Source organism: Crinia signifera, chromosome 19 (genome assembly GCF_055691185.1).
Source record: "Crinia signifera chromosome 19, ASM5569118v1, whole genome shotgun sequence".
Lineage (NCBI taxonomy): Eukaryota > Metazoa > Chordata > Amphibia > Anura > Myobatrachidae > Crinia > Crinia signifera.
In genome coordinates, this window is record NC_139226.1 from 49350886 (window position 1) to 49372115 (window position 21230).

At 45.3% G+C, this 21230-nt stretch overlaps 1 protein-coding gene across 1 annotated transcript in view; it reads right to left on the bottom strand.

Annotated features, from left to right (window-relative positions):
• Positions 1 to 19341, bottom strand: part of BCAM (basal cell adhesion molecule (Lutheran blood group)) — a 64270-nt gene extending 44929 nt beyond the window's left edge. The window contains exon 1 of the mRNA XM_083162566.1: positions 19003 to 19341. Coding sequence (XP_083018692.1) covers positions 19003 to 19060 — 58 coding nt within the window. The 5' untranslated portion in view covers positions 19061 to 19341. The remainder of the gene's footprint in view (positions 1 to 19002) is intronic.
• Between the last annotated feature and the right edge of the window lie 1889 nt (positions 19342 to 21230).

Sequence of the window (21230 nt, forward strand, 5' to 3'; positions counted from 1 at the left end):
TTTTATTATTTCTGATGCTGTGGGAAACTGGAGGGCACGACGGATACACAAGCAAGTCCTATAAAAAACATACAGTTTCTGGAAGATAAGTTTTATCTATTCAACTATTTTCAGCAACACTTTGGGCTAATCCAGTGCTTCTAAAACGGGTAGTGGTCATTAGGTAAACCCATACTAGGTCGACACATAAAATAGTCGACATGGCTAAGGCCAACAGGGTTGGAAGGTTGACACAAGCATTATATCGATTTTTTGTCCAGAATGTTGACATGGACAACGTCAAAGTGTACCGCGCCCCTTCCCCCCCCCCCCATGGCTTTCCATGGCCGCCATGGTTCGGGCACACTATTCTATTCTGCCCCCATGACCTAGTGGATGGTAGGGCATGAAAAATCGCCTGTCGGCACATGTCGGCTCAAAAAATTTAAAGAACACATGTAGACCTTTTGACTGTCGACTTTACCATTGTCGACCTACTGCTTGTGTCGGCCTTCCAACCATGTCGACTTTAGCCATGTCAACATATTTCATGTGTCAATCTAAGCTATTGTCAACCTTCAATGGTCGACCCAATATGTGTCGATCTAATGACCATACACCTCTAAAAAAAAAACACTAACACACAAGTTTTGGGGCTACCCATGCTTGAGCACAGATGACTTCATTAATGCCATTTTGAGCTAACCATCTGGGCTCAAGCAAGGATATTCCTACCAAGTTTAAAGGCCCGTACACACTGGGCGACTTTGAGCTAAAAGTCGCTCAAAACAGCAGGTTTGAGCGGCTTTTAGCTCAAAGCCGCCCAGTGTGTATGGTCCGGCGATGAGCGGTGAGTGCTGCTGCGCACTCCCGCATCATCGTCGGGAAAGCCGTTCATCTGCTGGTTATACCAGCAGATGAGGGCTTTCAGGACGGCTTTGCATAGTGCTGCGCTATGCAACGCCCCCCTCCGTTCGTGACTGGCAGGGGGAAAGCCGCTCAGTGTGTATGCCCGGGAGATGAGCGGTGAGCGCTGCTGCGCGCTCCCGCATAATCACCGGGAAAGCCGTTCATCTGCTGGTTATACCAGCAGATGAGGGCTTTCAGGACGGCTTTGCATAGTGCTGCGCTATGCAACGCCCCCTCCGTCAGTGCCGGGCAGTGGGGAAAGCCGCTCAGTGTGTATGCACTGAGCGGCTTTCCCCACGCATCATCGCTATCCATACACGCTGGGCATAGTCGCCCAGTGTGTATGGACCTTAAGAAGCACTGGTCAAATATTTTAAAATTAAACCATTCAAGTAGAATTAGTTTTCTCCATTTTTGCTTTCCATTCATGCCTCTCGCCCAGGTGATGGCGGCAGTGTACACTTAGCGGGAGGAATTGAGGCTTAGTTAACGTGAATTAACTCATTAAACCTCTTCCAAGGACCTATGCAAAAATATGTGACATAATTTGTATCATGTAAAGTTGTGCAACAGAAGTCCGATTTGCACCTTTCTCCCACCCCTTTCACTCAAAAATAATACCTACCCTATTATTTCTCTATAGTATTTTATATAGCATACAGCATATTCCGTTGCACTTTACAATTGGAAACAGTGATAAAACAAACTCAGCAGTAACAAACTGACATAGTGGTAGGAGGGCCCTGCTTGCAAGCTTACAATATACTGTATAGTGTAGAGAACACTATTGACTGACTGAGATTCCGCCTCCACAAAGAGCAACGTGTGTCGCACTATTTGGCCAGGGGGATCTGTTTGCCCACAATTCAATTTCCCCCTATGCACATGGGCCCTCTTCACACTTAAGCTGCCCCTGGTTGCCACGGTATCCTTGTGGTGCATTATAATACAATTATGATACACAATTGCAATAACACATCCTCCAACTTATGAGATCAGTTACTGTAGATTGTTTTTGTCCGCTGTCAGCACAAACAGATAAAACTGTAACCTGCTTTGAACATAAATGAGCTGTAACTTCACAGTCAAGCAAGCACAGCAAACACTCGCTGGCTCCAGCCTCTGTTTACCGATCTATGCTCATTTATTACAAACTGTATCTATTGTTTCAGACACTGGTTAAAGAATGAAACCTCGGATAATCACAGGGTTTGCGACTAGGCTGCCCTTTAATACAGGATGTTCTGAGACAATGCATAAAGAAAAGCCGGGCTACACTGCTACCAGTGTGGGCCAGGGATAAGTATAGTCAGCAACAACTGAGTATACAACAAAAAGTATGCAGGTAACCAATCCCCATAATGCAACGAATTTCATTTTAAAAGGTCCATACACACTGAGTGATTTTGCCCAGCGCGTATGGATAATAATGATGGGTAAAATCGCTGGACTGAAAACCGTTCACTACATACTGTACACACTGAGCGTTTTTCCTGGGGTGGACGGCTTGCCATAGCAGCAGATGAGCGGCGGTGGCCAGCGATGATGTGGAAGCGAGCATCAGCGCTCATCGCTGCCCCGTACACACTGGGAGGTTTTTGAGCTGAAAGCAGCTCAAACAACAAAACTGAGCTTTCAGCTCCAAATCCTCCAGTGTGTACGGGCCTTAAGATTACTTTGTTTTGTTTTATAATAGTCCTCCTAAATAGCTTTTAACTTCTAAAGGACAGAAGATATGAAGGGTTTCCAATAACTTTCTGCATGTGCAGCACATACAGTAGGTTGATTAGAACAACAACCGGGTCAATACGCTGGGTTTTTTACTAGTGGAAATGCAAGTCACTCCAACCTGGGTAGTTACCTGGGTTGGTCCCGGATGCTCCCAGGTCCAGGGCAGTGGAAACGGGTAACATGGGGTGAAGTGAACCTGGTCCCGTTCACTGTAAAGGGGTCAAGATTAGACAAATCTCCCTATAAAATCGCTTAGTAAAAAAGAGTTGCCAGGCAAGAATATTTTGAATAGATCGCTGGCTGTCTAGTCAAAATCACTGTTATTTACTGCTGAGGGAGATATTCACTAGGCGATCTGCAATGAATACCAACCATAGTCAAAATCGCTGCATGCATTTAGTCAAATTGCTTAGTCAAAATCGCTGTTGTATCTAGTCAAATTGCTCCGTGTACACCCCTTAAAACAGAAGACGCCTCTGGGAGATGCTCTCATCTCCCAGCGCCAGCTTTGCCTCCTGATGCCAGGTCGGGGCGCCAGGGGGAAAGGTTTTGCGATGCGATTTAAAATTGTATAAGCCCCTATACGATGTTTAATTGTATAAGCACCCTAATGAGGCTTACAATGTTAAATGCACCCCCACTATGAACGTGAACCCGAAGCGTGGCGAGCGCAGCGGTACGCGTCCTATGACCTTTTCATACCCCCCACTATCCACGTCGGCGTGGAGTTGACTTCATATAGTGTGGCGAGTGAAGCGAGCCACCGAGCCCGAAGCGTGGTGAGCGCAGCGAGGGGACGCGTATTACTTTACATGTATTCCGCGGGGCTCGCTGCACTCGCCACGCTTCGGGCTCGCCACACTATATAAAATCAACTCCATGCCGACGTGGATAGTGGGGGTATGAAAAGGTCGTAGGACGCGTACCGCTGCCCCTCGCGGGCTCGCTGCGCTCTCCACGCTTTGGGTTCACGTTCACAGTGGGGGTGGCGTGGGGGTGCATTTAACATTGTAAGCCCCCATTGCTTATACAATTTTAAATCGCATACCATTGTATATGCGATACAATGGCATACAATTCGATGGTATACAATTTAAAATTGTATAACATCGGCTGCCATCGCATACCATCGCTTGCCTTATGGTCTGCGATGCGATGGGCGCCATGCTAGTACACAAGTACCTGGTTTCGCAAGCCAGGTCGCACCCGGGTACAAAATCCCAGGTGTGACCTCGCTTAAAAGTGGAAAAGGTGTAAAACTGGCTGGTTGTGAACTGTAATCTTTGAGTAAGATTCTTGGGAAATGTCAAGGCACAGAACCGTATATGTAAGCAGCACTGCACACCACACTTCTGGGGAGGAAGCACCATCCCGAACCACTGTGTTTGAGATGGTCCCTCGAAGATGATTAGGAATCCGGCAAACGACCTGTGTCACCGAGGACATAGTTAAGTTGGATGCCAGTTATAGGAGAAAAAAATCTCATTGGGATGCATCTATGTGATACTCCATGAAAAAGCTTGGCCTGAGCTAGGTTTTTGCTTCAGCTACTTTAACTAGAGAGCAGAAGGAGGCTCGGGTGACTTGATGCCACCACATGCTAAAGCGGTTTGATGGCAGTTGCCCAGACTCTGTTTGGGAGATCAGTGGAGGTGAATACTGGTTATACAGCTCAACCCTGAGACCAAATTACAGTCAGCCCAGTGGACCATGGTTGGAGTTACACTACCACAGAAGATCTGACATGAGCACAGGGTGGTCAAGCAGATGGTGGCTGTTTTTGTGGCAAAGACTGGTTATGTAGCTACCGCACCACTCGTGCAGCAGCACCCCGTTATTGGGAACTGGTACTCCAATCAATGCCTGCCAGAAGCGCTGGAAGCCATTTCCAGGCACAGTCCAAGAACTCACACCCAAGGAGCTCACCTCCATCATGAGAATGCACCTGCCCTAAATTTATGGTACATAAATGCATCCAGAAGCTTGGTTACCCACCATACAGTCCAGACATTGGGCCAGCCAATCAGCTCCTACCTGCCATGTCACAGACTGTGTTTGAAAAATGTCAGGCAGGAGCTGATTGGCTGGCTGTTTATCACTCTCCATTTTATCACTTTTGAAGCTTAGAGAATCTGGCCCCTTATCTGCCTGTGATTTCCTTGTGTCTCCCAAATCAAGACAAAGATGCAGGGGACTTTTGTGTCACCAGAGGATGCAGTGGAGACTTTTATCCCTCATGAGTTTGAGCACATGCAACTTTGCTGATGACACAACATAAACCTGTGCTAGATTTTATCAGAATCGTGCTGGCTAGTGCTTCATATTCAGAGCATGGTCCTCAACCATGGGCCTAATGCAGAACGGACAGCTTTCAGATGGTTAGAATGATCATGCCTCACGATAAGGACGGGCAGACAGACAGACAGATAGATAGATAGATACATAAAAAGCATTGATGTATAATCACCATCATTCGCACGATTCAGGAACACTGGGAGTTAGGAAATGGGCTCTTATTATCAGAAATATAAGATTTACGATCAACTAGAAAGGACATGCCTCCAGTATAGTTCTCCCAACACTTTTTTTGTAATCAATGCGGGACCTAGAAGGCATTCATTACGTGTGATCTATAGTAGGCTCCTAGGCAGTGCTTTGATGCTCCTTGATAGATTTCTTTATCAGGACAAGCATACGGGTCCCCAAGAAAGCGCAGTGTCAGACAGGATTTGTGGACATTAGTTACAAAGGTTACACAGAGAACAACCAGGGGAGTAGTAAAAGCAACAGGGGACATCTCAAAGCAGAAAAGAACGAGGTTACAGAGGTCTGCCATTCCCACACACCAGAAAGTGCCCCTGAATGTAACATACATGTGTGCAGTATTACATTATTATAATCAGTGGACTATTCTGTTATGTTGCTGGCAGCTCAGCATAGAAATACATATTAAACATCGTCTCTATGGGACAAGGGAATTAGCTGCTTAACTTGAAGGAGGAATTTGGGATTACATCTAAGCACGGGGATATTAAATTCTTGTAGGTCGGTAAGTTTTATTAACTGGTTTGTGATTGCGGGTCTATCAGAGGGGGGTGAGTGGCGGCTGCTGTAATAGAGCACCTAGACCTCTTCAGTGAAGGTCCCTATATTATTAGGAATATGTCCCAATGCTGTTTTAATAAAGTAGTCCTGGCAATTTCTGCTCCAGTCTGCACATTTCCCGTGTCTGTCTCGTATTCTTTTGCATCTGTTACAACAGGAAGCATAAGCTCATGTGCACGGTAACATAAAAGTAGTTTACGTCAGTAGCAGCTAACCGGGTCCACAACTAGTGCAGCTGTCCATAGACTTCACTGATCTCCCTCGTAACTGCAAATTATGTGCTGAGTACAGAGGAAGATGCACCTAGAAGAGGACATGGTGCATTACCTGTACATACAGCTATGTAATGATGACCTAATTCTTAGTGGGCTCAGCTACTTGCCCCTGCAGTAGGAAATAGCCGAAAATATGGCATCACTACAAATCGATTATGGAAGGAAAGGGAGTACAGTAGCTATGGGTGTAGAATATCCTGCTACTGTCTGTATTTTTCAAGGCACAAATTTTATTTCAACTGCACGTTTCACAACCATTCAAATGGGTTGGGATCGTTTGGTCTACAGCAAGTTGGTCGACACGGTTAGATCGACATGGGGAAAGGTCAACGTGGTTCTAGGTGGGCATGGGACAAGGTCGACATGGGTTTAGGTTGACATGGGTGTCGGTTGGCAGGTCAATAGGTTGACACAAGCATTAGGTTGGCAGTGTCTATGTCGACAGTCAAAATGTCGACATAGGGGTTTTCACTGTTTTTTTTACTCTAATGTAAATACAGTCGACATGGACACAGTTTAGAGTGCACCACATCCCCTTGCATCGCTCGCTTTGCTCTCAATGCTTCGGACACTATGGCCCTTATTCTGATCGGTGCGGCCGGAGCCGAATATGCGGGCAGGACCGTGCGTGCGGAACCCCGTCTTCCATACGGATCGCCAACTCCGTCCGTACGGGGTAATAAGCTGGCCGAACGGACCGCACGTGTATTTTACACGGAATATGCCTCCTCCATCTCAGGGAACCTCCCCCATCATTCGATGGTCGCAGACCATCGAATGCAGGACCGAGTGCTCCACCAGCTCCCGCAACCTCAGACCACACAGACATTTCTCCGTGCAAAAGCAGGGATCTGGGCGGGCAGCTGACATCCGGCAATGTCATATGTCCGCCCCCTACACGTGCGTCATGGCCACATTACCATACGTACGCCCAGCGTTTGCATGGGAATGCCCATGAAACGCGGGGCGTATGCATATGGTAATGAGCCCAAATAGCCCTTCACGCCCTTCTCCACCCCCTGTTCGGAGTGTTCACATTTCATGCGGGATTTGGCCGTACGCCCCGCTCGCACATGCGCAGAGACGCCTCTGCACATGCGCAGACACAAAACATCGGCGACACGAACGCACGCGGATATTACCGCACCGATCAGAATAAGGGCCTATGTTATTATCCCACTTCACGCCCTAGTGGATGATAGAGCATGAAATACCGCCTGTCGGCACATGTCAGCTCAAAAAACAGTGAAAACCCCCATGTCGACCTTTTGACTGTGGACCTAGACACTGTCGACCTAATGACCTGTCGACCTAGAACCATGTAGACCTACTTGCTGTAGACCCAATGACCGTATCCCCATTCAGATGTAGATTCAATTCCATTGTGCATGGATGACTTGTAACACTAATATATCACCATCCGCATCCTCGGATATGCATGTGCAGTGATAATATCAGCCCAATTTTCAATGTGGTAATTTAATCGCACATGCACCATCACCACTACTAACTCCGCCGGTAGTCCCCCCTGGCAGCAATCCCCCCTCCCTCCATCGCTGCGCATACTCACAGCGGGGATCAGTGTGTCCATCGGACACACATAGGATCACGCTTGTCCTGGCATTCACAATGAGATCTGTGAATTCGCTAGCTGGCATTATTATCACAGGGCTCACTGTGAGGTTTTTGTTTTTTTGCGCTCTACTGGCATCAACCTGACGCAGATACTACTATTTTTTTCTGGTGTAAACCTGGCACAGATTCTATATCTTTGTTTCCTAGCATCAACCTGGCATACAGTAGATGCTGTTTTCTCCTGGCGCAGATACTACTACTTTCTCTTGCCATAATCCTGACACAGACAGTACTGTATTCTCCTGGCGCAGACAGTACTGTATTCTCCTGGCGCAGATAGTACTGTATTCTCCTGGCGCAGATAGTACTGTATTCTCCTGGCACAGATAGTACTGTATTCTCCTGGCGCAGATAGTACTGTATTCTCCTGGCGCAGATAGTACTGTATTCTCCTGGCGCAGATAGTACTGTATTCTCCTGGCGCAGATAGTACTGTATTCTCCTGGCACAGATGGCATGGATGATGGCACCATTATGACTGTTTCCTTCTGACATCAATCTGGGGCAGATATTACTATATTTTCCTGGCATCACCTGGCACAGATACTACTGAGTTCAATTAGCATACGCAATCCTTGTAGTGCTGGGCATAATTCAAAATTTTTTGCACCTACGTGTTTGGCCCCAAACCCTCCGTCAGCCCCGGTCAGTACGAGAAGGTGTGACAGATTCTCTGAGCACATGGTGACTTCCTACTAGAACCATCAATTGTCTTTGTTATTGTTGAAAGGACTGTGGGAATCCCTGAAAACTGGGGGGAGGGGAGGGGAGTGTACGTGAGCTTTTTGGCCAAAAAAAAGAATCTGGGGGACGTGTAAGAAAGGGAACGATGGATAGTAAAAGTGGAAGAAGAGAAGACAGAAACTCTGTATATAGGAGTTCATGGAAGTGTATAAAGCCTCTCCCCTAAATGGAGGAAGGGAAGAAAAATGATGAGGATTAAAGATTAACAGGTGCAGAGAGATCAGGCTGCAAAAACCAACAGAGGAGTGGGGAGGGGCTGTCAATCTAACAGGGGCACCCGGAGACACAGAACATTTACTGGGAAGTGCACTGGAGCAGAGGGAGTGAAAATAATGAGGCTGGTGCTAAGGAAGGCAGCCATACACGGTGCAGGGCAATGAGACAGCGATGGGGGAGGGGAGACGGGGCTAGCAGAGGCAATGGCAGAAATGTCACATCACATACGTAAAAGAGCAGAAGATGGTATCACTAGGTCCACTGGTCAAGGAAAGACATTCTGTGTGGGCAGAAAGTCCAAAGGAAGCACATGTGACTAAACCAAGGAGTGGCACCGATACAGGGTAAGGCAGAGAGAACAGAGCAGGGGGCATCCCTTCCCAAAGAGGAGGGCACATGGAGAGTTACACAAAGTGGCACACATATAGGGTAAAGTAAAGAGAACAGTGCCAGCAAATGGGGCAGAGATCCTGTAGAAGAGGGCACACAGAGAGGAAACACATAGGTAGAGAGAACAGTGCCAGTGTATGGGGCAGATATCCTGTAGAAGAGGGCACACAGAGGGTTACACAAGGCGGCACACATAGGGTAAAGAAGAGAACAGTGCTGGAGTTTGAGACAGAGATCCTGAAGAAGGGGCATGCAGAGTGTAACGCAAGAAGGGCACACACACATACAGGGTGGAGTAGAGAGGACAGTACTGGACAACTGGGTCTGAGATTCTGTAGAACTGGACACACAGAGGGTAGCACAAGGTAAAGCAGAGAGGGCAGAGCTGGAGTGCAAGGCAGAGATCATGTAGAAATGGGCACATAGAGTTACGCAAGGGGAGGCAAAGCAGAAGAACAGTGCCAGAGTACCAGGCAGAGACCCCAGACAAAGGGGCACTTAGAGGTTTACGTATGGAGGGTACAAATATAGGGTAAATCAGTCTGAGCAATGCCAGCAGAGGAGACAAAGCTCCTGTAATAGAGGGCACACAGAGGGTTACACAGAGTGGGCACAGTTATATAGTAAAGCAGAAAGAACCATGCAGAGCAGGGGGCAGAGACTCTTTAGATGAGGGTACACAGAGGGTTACATTGGGAGGGCATAGAATTGGAAAGAGAAAGCGCACAGGGGGGGGGGGGGGGGGCAGGATCCTCGGAGCCTTTTCACAATAAGAGTGTCTCATAGGCAGTCACATGGTCTATTGTTGAATTCTAAACACTTGACGAAAGCTTGAGAGGGGGGTGAGGGGAGAACAGAAAGAAAGAGAACGCAGAGTGCTGGTGAAGTGGTGTTGGGGAGAGAGAAGACCACTCCGGAAAGCAGAATATAACAGCAGAGAAATACTACATATCATGGCCAAGGTTTAATTTATATTTTTTATAACAGTGTGATAATAAAGCAGGTATTTATCCCATAAAGCCCATCCTGAGTTATGGACAATAGCAGTGGTTTGGAGCGGAGATAGGCGAACACTTCGCTGACATTTCTAAAATGTGATTGAGACCAGGACAAAATATCATTCACGAAACAGCCGCCATAGTCTCAAGTGTAGAATAAAGGAATTATGGGTCTAAAATATAAAATGGTCTAAAATCCTTATAGAGGGGTCTTCAACTCCCCTGACGGTGAGATATATGGCGAGCAGTGCTATAGCTCGCAGTCAGAGTATTCAACGCCCTCCCCTTCACTCGCCGTTTCCACCTCGCTGGTTTCTTTTGACAAGGTGGAAACGGTGGGGATCGCCACAAAATGCAGCGGACTCGCATTTGCAGTGAACCTCGCCATTTAAGGGGATCGGCGAAGATTCCTGGCAAACATTGAATATGGCAAGGTGGTTGGACAGCGAGGGTGGCTTTTCCTCGCTGAAAATAAGCCATCCCCACCGTACAAATCCCCTTGCTGAATACACCTCAGTCATAAATCAGCTCTTAATATTATCATTTCTGAGGTCCAAATTAATTGTTTGAACAGTTTTACTAATAAATATATATATCCATATATATATATAAAAATGCATTAGAGAGCCAGCAGCATCCAAAAAAATATTTATTTAATAATTAGGCATAATAGTGCAAATCGGAATAGAAAAAAGTTAAAAATGCAGGAGGAAAACGTCTACTTAGCATTTGAGTAGGAAGGCATAATCACTGCGTTCATCCTCCAACAACCAGTCATCACACCCGACAGGTTGTTTCGGTGCTTCTCAGCACCTTAGTATATATTTATCTATATCTATATATATATATAGATATATATATAATTATTTTGTTTTACATAACACATACCAGTCACTGCCATTCAAAGGAGTGTAATAGTGGGTAAGTGGATTTATCCAAAGTTCTCTATCTACAGTAAATTCAGGGGTACATCTACTAAAGCTTCTTAAAGTGATAAGTGTTTCCAATAGCAACCAATCAGGATCTATCAATCATATTCTAGGGTGCAATAGAGAAATGATAGCTAAAATCTGGTTACTATGGGCAACATCCAAACTTTAGGGTCTGAGGTGCATTTCAAAGATGTATGAAGGGCTTGAGAAGAAGTGATGTTCATGGAGAGTAACAGGCAGATAAAGTATTTCTTCTGCTCATAACACTCTGGGCCAGATGTACTAAGCTTCAAAGAGTGATCAAATGGAGAGTGATAAACAGCCAGCCAATCAGCTCCTACCTGTCATGTTACAGACTGGGTTGGAAAAGATGGCAGGCAGGAGCTGATTGGCTGCTTGTTTATCACTCTCCATTTGATCACTTTTTGAGGCTTGATACATTTGGCCCTTAGTGATGCTTATGATTGAATACTGGTGAACCAGTCCTTCATATCACTGCAATAACCATGCTGGAATATGGTCGGCATTGACCACTTCTGGTTGCACTACATCAGTTGGGAATACTTTAAATCAATCAAGCACATCATCACTGGGACCCTACCCCAGGAGGCATAAGCTGTTAAGGGTAGTTATATTATTCCAGCATGCAACGTTCGGTGAACGCGTGTCCCTGCTTCACATGTGCCGGTGAAAACTTCCCAGCAGCACTCGCTGATTGAAAGAGAAGAAAAAAAAGATATTTTATAAGCGCAATCCCTGGCTTCGTATTCCAACAGCCAGGGACAGTACTGTTTGTGCAGCTGCGACAGCTGGAGCTGTTGAAATTGATAGCTGCAGTTGTCAGACTGGTCAGTGCCATCACTTGCAAAACCAAATTGGCGCCTTATCTGGTTAATAGCGTTATTGTGATCACTTCCCAGCATTATTACATGCAGGGAACCGGTAACTGCAGCACAAACCGCGCACTGTTTCTGAATATACATGTAACACTTATCCATACATCTGACCCATGGGGTATGAGGAACCATATAAGCTCTCTAAAACGGAAGCTTTAAGCCCCGTACACAGGGGGTGATGGGTGCCCCCTGGGCTGAGCGAGCTGCCTAAGCACCGATCACTCAGTAAACATCGCTGCACCCATGTGCTGCACCTGCAATGTGTGCTGAGCGATGTAAGCAGGACTGACAGTGCATGCACTGTCTATCTGTGGGCAATGGCGATGTACTGTACCAGACCACGCATCTCTCTATTGCTATAGGGTGCACACACTGAGCGATCCGTGCTTCATTTCTAAGCGATCAGATCGCCTAGAAATAGGGCTTAAATCGCTCTGTGTGTGTTTGCCCCTTTAGGCACCAAAAGAGATCTAGTTTAAAAGAACAAACACAAAGAACAAACACAAAAGAAAGTGAAGAAATATCTCACTGAATGAAGAATAATGATGAGACATATTTTTCATAGGCTGGTTTTCACATTTTGTCTACATACATATATATATATATATATATATATATATATATATATTTCACTTTGTTGTTGCACTTGTTAATTCTTCTGGTCCTGACGAAGGGCGAATGCCTGAAACGGCGTAGACCGTTTAGAAGAACAATAAACTTCACCATTTGATTCACCAAGTCCCGGAGTGACGCCTGCGTTTTTGGAGGTTATATGGTTATATATATATATATATATATATATATATATATATATATATAGGAGAAGATAGCCGGCACTCCTTTGCTTGAATGGATGTATGGTGCACCAGGTGCCCTCCTCAGCTCAATTCCACATCAGGGGTGGCATACATACACTTCTTTTAGGCGGCACTCTGATGTCTTTTAGACATCAGAGTGCCGCCTAAAAGAAGTGTATATGTGTATATATATATATATATATATATATATATATATATAGTTTCAAGAATATATTTAGAAATCGCAATTTATATTATATTTATGTAGAAGTTGTATTGATTGTATGAAAATAACATTATTAATATAATCATTTATTGACACAAAGTCCCAGTAGTGGGGAAAAAAGTACAATCAAACACATACAATGTACAGACTAATACGGGCAGTATATAAATACACAGATATATACTGTAATTACAGGTTACATTTAGCAGAATGATGTAGAAAAATAAAAGGAGAGAGGGCCCTGGTCATACAATATATGCAAAAAATATAGAATGCCAATAATCTACACACTGGGGTTGTCAGTATGCATTCGGAGATAACGCTGTTCAAAATAATACACATGCACACCACACACAATAGTATTTCTATACTGATCCTACTGGCCAAATCATTATGTAAAAAGGAATGTTATAAGAAAGCATCACAACAGTGCAATGTGCTCCAAAAGAAGTATCTATGCCACACACGTTAGACAGCTTTATCTTTCCATTGCAATTTCATTTCAGTTTGAACACACCCCTCCCAAACACATCTCTCTCTGCACATATTACATCTGCCCCACCTGCAGTGCAGCCTGCTTTTGCCCAGTTGCTTGTTATGTATTTGTATTTTACTTACAAACATGAATAGGGTCCACAGTAAAGCAATACCTTTTGCGCAAGGGGGTTCCCCAGTAGAAGGCTATGGGCATACTAATACTGCTTTCAGATCGCAAAGCTAGGTCAGACCCTGAATATTGATCCCGAGTGCGACCAGGCTCCGACACTTTCATACCAAAACCGGGTCGCCCATTATACACAGGGCGACCCAGGTTTAGCCCTTCTTAAAACTCGGGTTGAATTGCTGGGTTGGTCGACCTGGGTTTTCAGGTTTGGTGCTTTCACGGCTCTCCTCGACCCAGGTCGACCCGACAGCAACTCGGGTTTTCAGTGCTATCTGAAAGGGGTATAATATCCCTTTTACATTGACACAATATCCTGGGTTATTGTCAGGTCTAGCCGCCAGGTCACAGTTTAGGTCAAAAGGATCGAGTAGCCTGGGAATCTCACCCTGGCAGCTTCCACGGTTGGACCCAGATTAAGGTGCAGTGTAAACAACTCGAGCCGCATTATCCGACTAAGGTTATGCTTAAAAGCTGCTGATTCGTTGCTTATCTAGAGGTCCGCCTCAAAGAAGTGTCTGCGAGTGATATGCATGGAAGACCCGGCTTCACTGTAAATGGGGCTGACCCAGGAATAACCCAGGTCCAAGACGCAAAGTAAAAAGGTTCTTCCCAGGGTTGGAAAGTGTCCAGAAACCCGAGTCGGACCTGGAATTTTTTGAGGAAAAGTGGTATAAGAGGTGTTTTCTGGGGACATCCACAAATATTATGTATAACTAGCATGTATGATGGGCAGAGTGCAGCATATATCCCCAAAATCCTCCCCGAGCAATGACCGCCACTACGTATTGACAGGAGTCCAGACACAGGCGTGAACAGATCCCAGGGACAGGCTCTTTACGCCTGCGTATGTTCATTCATACATTCTAATGGTATAATTGCTAATATTACACCCAGAATGCACTGCAAATGCAATTATTTTGCAAATAGTTATTGGTAAATGGTCCCTACAAGAGATCAACAAATCCAGATTGTTATGAAATTTAGCAAATATTACACAGAACTCTCTTCAATTCAGGATCCTCGTTTTGCCTGCACCGCACACTACAATACCCCTACTGTCTACTTTGACCATTGAAGGCACAAACAATCTGACTTATTCTTTGACAGGCAAATACAATATCCTAATGTCTACAATGCCATAAGCCTTTGGTTACATAGACCTTATAATGACCACTTCTCTTGGAGCAGAGGTCAATATGAACAACAGAGAAGCAGCCTCAAGAAGGGAGAGGGGGAGCAGTGACACCCTGGGAACAGGAGGGGGAAGGGGGTGCTGTTAGAAATATGAACCTATAAAAAAGATGCCAACACAATGTTACTGATCGTGTTTACAATTAATATAAAGATATAGTATAACATTAAGATCTGTGTTTCAAACCTTCATTATATTATGTTTTAAAACTGATATACAAAGACAACCATGCAATTATTTAATAACTGATCAAGTAAAAAAACAAAAAACAAATATATGTAATACGTGTGTGTGAATATATATATATATATATATATATATATATATATATATATAGTGTTCCTTCTAGGAACAGGGGCGGGCAGGGCGCCGCAGCACGGGGGCAGCGTCAAGGGGGCGGACCGGGCCCACCGACGTCACTGTTGTGGGCGGTCCCGGGCCGCCGACGTCACAAAAGGGACGTGCCCATGATGAAAAGTGGCGGGCCCAGCCGCCGTCGTCAAGAAAAGGGGTGGGCCCAGTCGCCGTCGTCTCTGAAGGGGGCGGGCCCGGCCACACCGAAGGCTCTCCACTGCCGGGGAAGCTCTAGGCACTGTTATATACTGCGGCGCCAGGCTTCCCCGGTAACACCATAAGAGGAGGAGGCAGGCTGTTTTAGCGGGGCGCTGCCAGAGGGGCAGGGCGCATTTTGCCCTTAAAAAAAAATCAGGCAGGGTGCAGCGCCCTGCTAAAACAGCCTAGTGGGAGAAAAAATATATACATACGTTTTCTCAAAATCTAAAAGAAAAATAAACTGTGAAGCCATGGAAATATCAAATTCGATCCAGTAAAATCGAATGTGTACAATGTACCATGAATTTAAATCGAGTTCCATATCGAAATCGATAACTAATGCAAAAGTACAGATCTAATGCCAGATCTAATAGAAAATCGAATCTAACATCGAATCTAAAGCAAAATGAAGTGTGTGTACATAGCTTTTCACTGATGTAAGACTTTATACTGTTGGTTGCATTAAATGAGTGTTAAGGGGTGTACACATGCTTTGATTTTGACAGGTTTTCGATTCGATTTTGCTTATAGAAACAAAATCGAATCGAAATCGAATGTTTTTTATAATGCTTTCGATCCGTTTTCTCTATCGAAGAGAAAAATAGACTGTGCAGTCAAGGAAATATCTAATTCGATCCAGTAAATCGAATGTGTACACTGTACCTTGAATGCAAATCGAATTTGATAACAAAATCGATATTGAATGCTAAAGTGCAGATCGAATGTGAAACCAATGAAAAGCAAAGGCCAAATCGAAAGGGGGTGGAATTGGGGAAATCTAAAGCAAATTGAATCTAAAGTAAAAATCGATGCATGTGTACACACCTTTACAGAAATTTAGCATTTTTCTCTCTAGCACAGTGGTTTAGTATTACCTGCCCTATAGCCTCACATTAGGGCAGATGTATTAAGCTTGGGAAGAGATAAAGTGGATATAAAGCCAATCAGCTATGTTTGAAAAAATTACAGTTAAGAGTTGATTGGCTGGTGCGTCATCACCTTCCATTTTATCTCCACTTTATCTCTTCACCAGGCTTAATACATCTGCCAATCACTGAAGATCTGCAAACCACCATTTCTAATAATAATAATAAACTGCTATTTTAACCTTTTCAAACGTCACCTTTGTACAGTATTTCAAAGAATTTTATCAGCAACAGATTGGCATTCTGAGTAAAGGTGGGTGACATAAGGCTGAGGCGATAATGGGTACAATCTCTTCAGTGGGACCGTGCTTCTCTCAGTAGAAGCACCTGAGATTCCAGACTTTTAGGTTTGAGAGTGGCTCACACCTGGCGGCAAGTGTGCCTATGGGCGGGCTGTGTGTTTGTTGTTGGAGGGGGCTCTGTGGGCTCCTTAGGTGGGGAAGGGTGATGATTTGCCATGTCTGGAATGTGGGAATTTGCTGTGAAATAACAGAGTACACAGAAGCCTGTCCCAACCTGTTCAATGAGCACCTACCATCCAACCACTAGACCATAATCATCAACAAATCAGCCTTTGTCTAAAAAGTGTAAATGAATGGACTGCAGGCGCTGCAATGTGCGATAATAGAAAGAGGCGGACGTCACCGAGTATAGGTAGCAGTGCCCTTACTAGCGTGGAAGGTCACAGAAGGTAGGGAACAGATTATGTCCACTTGAGCCACAAATCAAAGCAGAGAAAGGAATTTGAAAATTGACAAAATAATTGATGCAAATAAAAAAAGCATTTCCCAGAAAGCAGTGCAATGTTTTGGTAATAAATATACGAAATGCCATAGGCTTGCCCCAAGACACATATTTAAAACTGTGAGCACAGAGGCCCTTATTCTGGTTCACTCGCAAAGCAAATTCCTTCTCAAATGGACAAAACCATGTGCACTGCAGGTGGGGCAGATGTAGCTTGTGTAGAGAGAGTCAGATTTGGGTGGGGTTTTACTTCAAAGTGAGATTGATATTGCAGTGTAAAAATAAAGCAGTCAGTATTTTCCCTGCACAGAAACAAAATAAAGTTGCCTTTACGAGTGAACCAGAATAAAGGCCATTATGAGGATGTAATAAGATTGTTGTGGGCACTGCCAGTCATTGACTGTTCATAGATAGGATGTTGGCTATGGACAGTGTGACAGTCAGAGACTGGCACTGCCCATGATATTCTGACTTATTACATCCAGTGCCATCTCTGTAACTTTGTACATAACACTCAGGAGACAGAGTCCTTAAGGATATCTATTAAACGCAAACGGTGCCCGTCAACAGAGCAGCACTCAATTCCCAAGAGTTTCGCAAGACCGATAAGTGCAGTAACAAATGATAAATGGCTACTTAAAATCCATGAACAATATGTGTCACCAAAGATTAAAGGAACTCAAGATTTACTGCTTGGAGGAAAGAACAGAGAGATCACAAACTTTAAAATAAATGTAAGGTGTTTCTGGCAGAACAGGAGGTGACTATAGATCAGATCATATCCTGTGGCATATCCTGACATAGATGGAGAAGGTGACAGCACAGAGGCACAGGGTCAGCAAAACAGCCACCCCGAAGAGCTGGTAAATGCTAATTTGGAAGAGGAAGTCAGACAATATAATCAATAATGAATGGCAAAAGCATGTGTTTGTAAAACCATGTCTCATGGGGCTGGAATATTAAGGCTGGATGTACTAAAAGACACAATGATGGAATAAATGCAGTATACCAACCCGGAATCTCACTGCCAGGATCTATGTATCATGATGGTGCATTATATAGTATAGGTGTATGCAGGGTACAGCACAACATCCCAAAAACAGATATACTGTATACACCCAAATCTTAACGAAAACATTACTGTGTGCCCTCGAAGGGCAAATCTGAGACCACCTGTCCAAAAATGAGCCATATTGTACATTACGCATCTCACTACCACATTCCATGTGATACGTTATTTGTAAATTCAAACACTGAAGACAAATAAGGAAATCCCATCCCTATCTGTATGCAGTGCACCAAGTACAGCGCTTCCCAGAGCTACTGTAATTCCACCCTGTGGTTGTCAATACCTCAGCCCCTCTGTATACAGGGATGGTGCTGCCATCACAGGACATAATAAGTCACACATCTGTACATACAATGCATCTATAGCCCTGACTATTAAAATCCAAATCAATTACAACAAATAAGCCTGTACCCTACACATGACTGATCATTAATCATCATTGTTCCTTCAACAAGAGAACAGAATATAGACAGATCATTCCGATCACCAGTGTCACTGTGGAGTGTGGTGGAGCTACAGTATCCTACACATTGTTATTATATATATATATATATATATATATATATATATATATATATATATATATATCTGTGTGTGTGTGTGTGTGTGTGTGTGTGTGTGTGTGTGATACATACCCCACATATAGCTGTGTGAGCATGTTACATTCAGTATGTGATACAGGTCTCTGTGACAGGTACCTATGTCAGCTGCTGAGCATGTTACATATGAGATACAAGGTGGAATACATGTTACATGTGTGATGCACCATGACAGGTATCTATGTGAGCTGCTGAGCATGTTACATAGTGGAATGTACAGATGACATATATGTGTCCATACTACATATGTGGTACACTGTGGAATATACTGTATGTGAGCATGTTACATATGTCATACACTGTGACAGATATGTATGCATGTTACATATGTGATACACTGAGGCAGATATGTGAGCATGTTACATATGTGACAGGCATGTTACTATGCTGCCCATGGCTGTAGAGGAGGGCACTGCCCCTTACCTGGCAGTAGCAGGGCTAGGAGCAGCAGCACATCCATGTGGGCAGCCGGGGGTCCCATAGACAGCAGTGTGAAGAGTGAGTTGCTGCAGCGGGGAGATGTCTCGGGTGGGAGTGTCAGCGGCTGCTGCTGTCTCGGGTGGGTGGACGCCCAGGCTGTGCCGGCAGCACTCAGCAGGTGTCCCGGGGCAGCAGTGTCCCCTGTGTATGCACCCGCTCCCTCCTGCTCTCACAGATCCCCGGCCCCGGCTGTCTCTGCTTCTGCTGCTGCAGGAGGGGAGTCACTTTCACCCGCTGCACCGACCCCTGGCAGAGAATAAAGGGGACAGTGGCAGAGACACCGCCTACAGGGGAAGAGACAGCCCCTCCTGAATAATATACTTATCTCTCATGCGAGACGCGCCCACCGGCCCTGAGACACCCCCTTATGGATAATACACCATGGCAGAGAGACCTCCCACCCTACATTCATCCCACCGGCCGTGAGACACCCCCTACTGAATAATAGACCGCTCTGAAGCGCACTATATAATAGACTGTACACTACTTTTATAATTAGGAAAACCTCTAATAAGGAGAGACCCCTATTGCAGAGTCATTTCTGAGACCCCCCTGTAGGGGGGTACAGTGACTGAGAGACAGGCTGCTGTCTAACCTCCCACACTGAGACAGCCTGCATCACATTAGCTGGCACATTATTATGTATCCCACTATAATTATACAGTGTGTGATATACTGTATTACTCATTGGCTGGTACAGTATCATCCAGCACAGTTACCGCACTGATGGAGTCAGCATTGCTTCATTCACATTGTCCTGGAATTATGACACATGGGGAATCTGGGTAACCCTCACTTCTGGTAGCCAAACCCACCCCCCTCGCAGTTTAACTTTAATCCCCCTTCTGTCCGCTACTGTCCTGATCCTAACCGGCCCCGGTTATGGGTAAAAACTGACCCCGGATGGGACACCCCCGGACACTACAAGCTCCGGAATGCAGAGTTTGATGTCTGGTCCGGCGTTCTGTGGTCTTGTCCGGGTCCGGTTTTTACTTAGTCCCACCTGCCCCGGCATACTTATGTTCAAGATGCTGGCTGTCAGGATTCCGGCATCGGCATTCATGTTGAAATGCTGGTGCCGGTGTTCTGGTGCCTCTCGGGATTCCGACATCGCAACTGCCAGGACTATAACTGCATCCCCAATGGACAACACCCAGAGGAGGCTTCATAGACCTCTTGGGGCCTTAGGCAAGATACCGGTATGGGGCTCTCCTCAAACAAACCATAGCACTATATTTTTGCTGCTGTTTGCAGATGGCAGACAGGTCCATACCTCTATTGCAGTGACTTTCGGCGGTGGCATTTCCATCACTCCACCAACCATTCCTGCTCAATTCCATCTGAGGCTATTTGGATCCACATGCTGGGAATTAAACCGGATTTGGAAAATTTGTATTTTATTATCACATTTGTGTTTGGTCATCATTCAGACTAACCCAAGCGCTGTATACCTTTTTTCTTCTTGCTTATTCATTTGATAGGGAGTTTTACACACTCCCATATACAGCAGCTTTAACTGGTTTCGAGGTTCACCTTTTTCTCTCTCTGCATCGATAGAGAACCTTGCCATTTGCACAGTCTACCGATAAATGCTCAGCTGCATGAACATACAACTCAGGGCCGTCTTAACATTAGGAAGGGCCCCTGGGCAACCTAGTTTTCTTGTCGTCCCCCCCCCCCCCCAAAAAAAAAAATAGTTTGCCCAGGAGCCCAAAGTCACCTCCCCAACCCTCACCTCTCTGGCTCCGTGCGGCAGCCAGTCAGCTTCCGGCGTAATGTCCCTTACACATAATTCCCCTCGTAGTGCCCCTTAAACATTGCCCATATTACTGCCCCTTACAAAATTCCCATACTGATTCCATATAAGAGGAGAGACCTCATTGCCACGTCCCTCTATCCCCACCACAAACACCCTGTCCCCCAACATACACCCCATAACCAGAGCCGGCCCTAGCCTGAATGACGCCCTAGGCAAGATTTTGGCTGGTGCCCCCTAGCACCGCCACTAGTTCTGCCTCTGACCCTGCTCCCCTTTCCCAGCACCATCAATCCTCATCATAGCCGTCATCATTTTGGTGCTCCTACCCGCATTATTTTAAATAGAAACAGTGCACACATTTGGTGCGCAGCCCAAATAGGGGTGTGTTCTTGCTGGGAAGGGGCATTTCCAG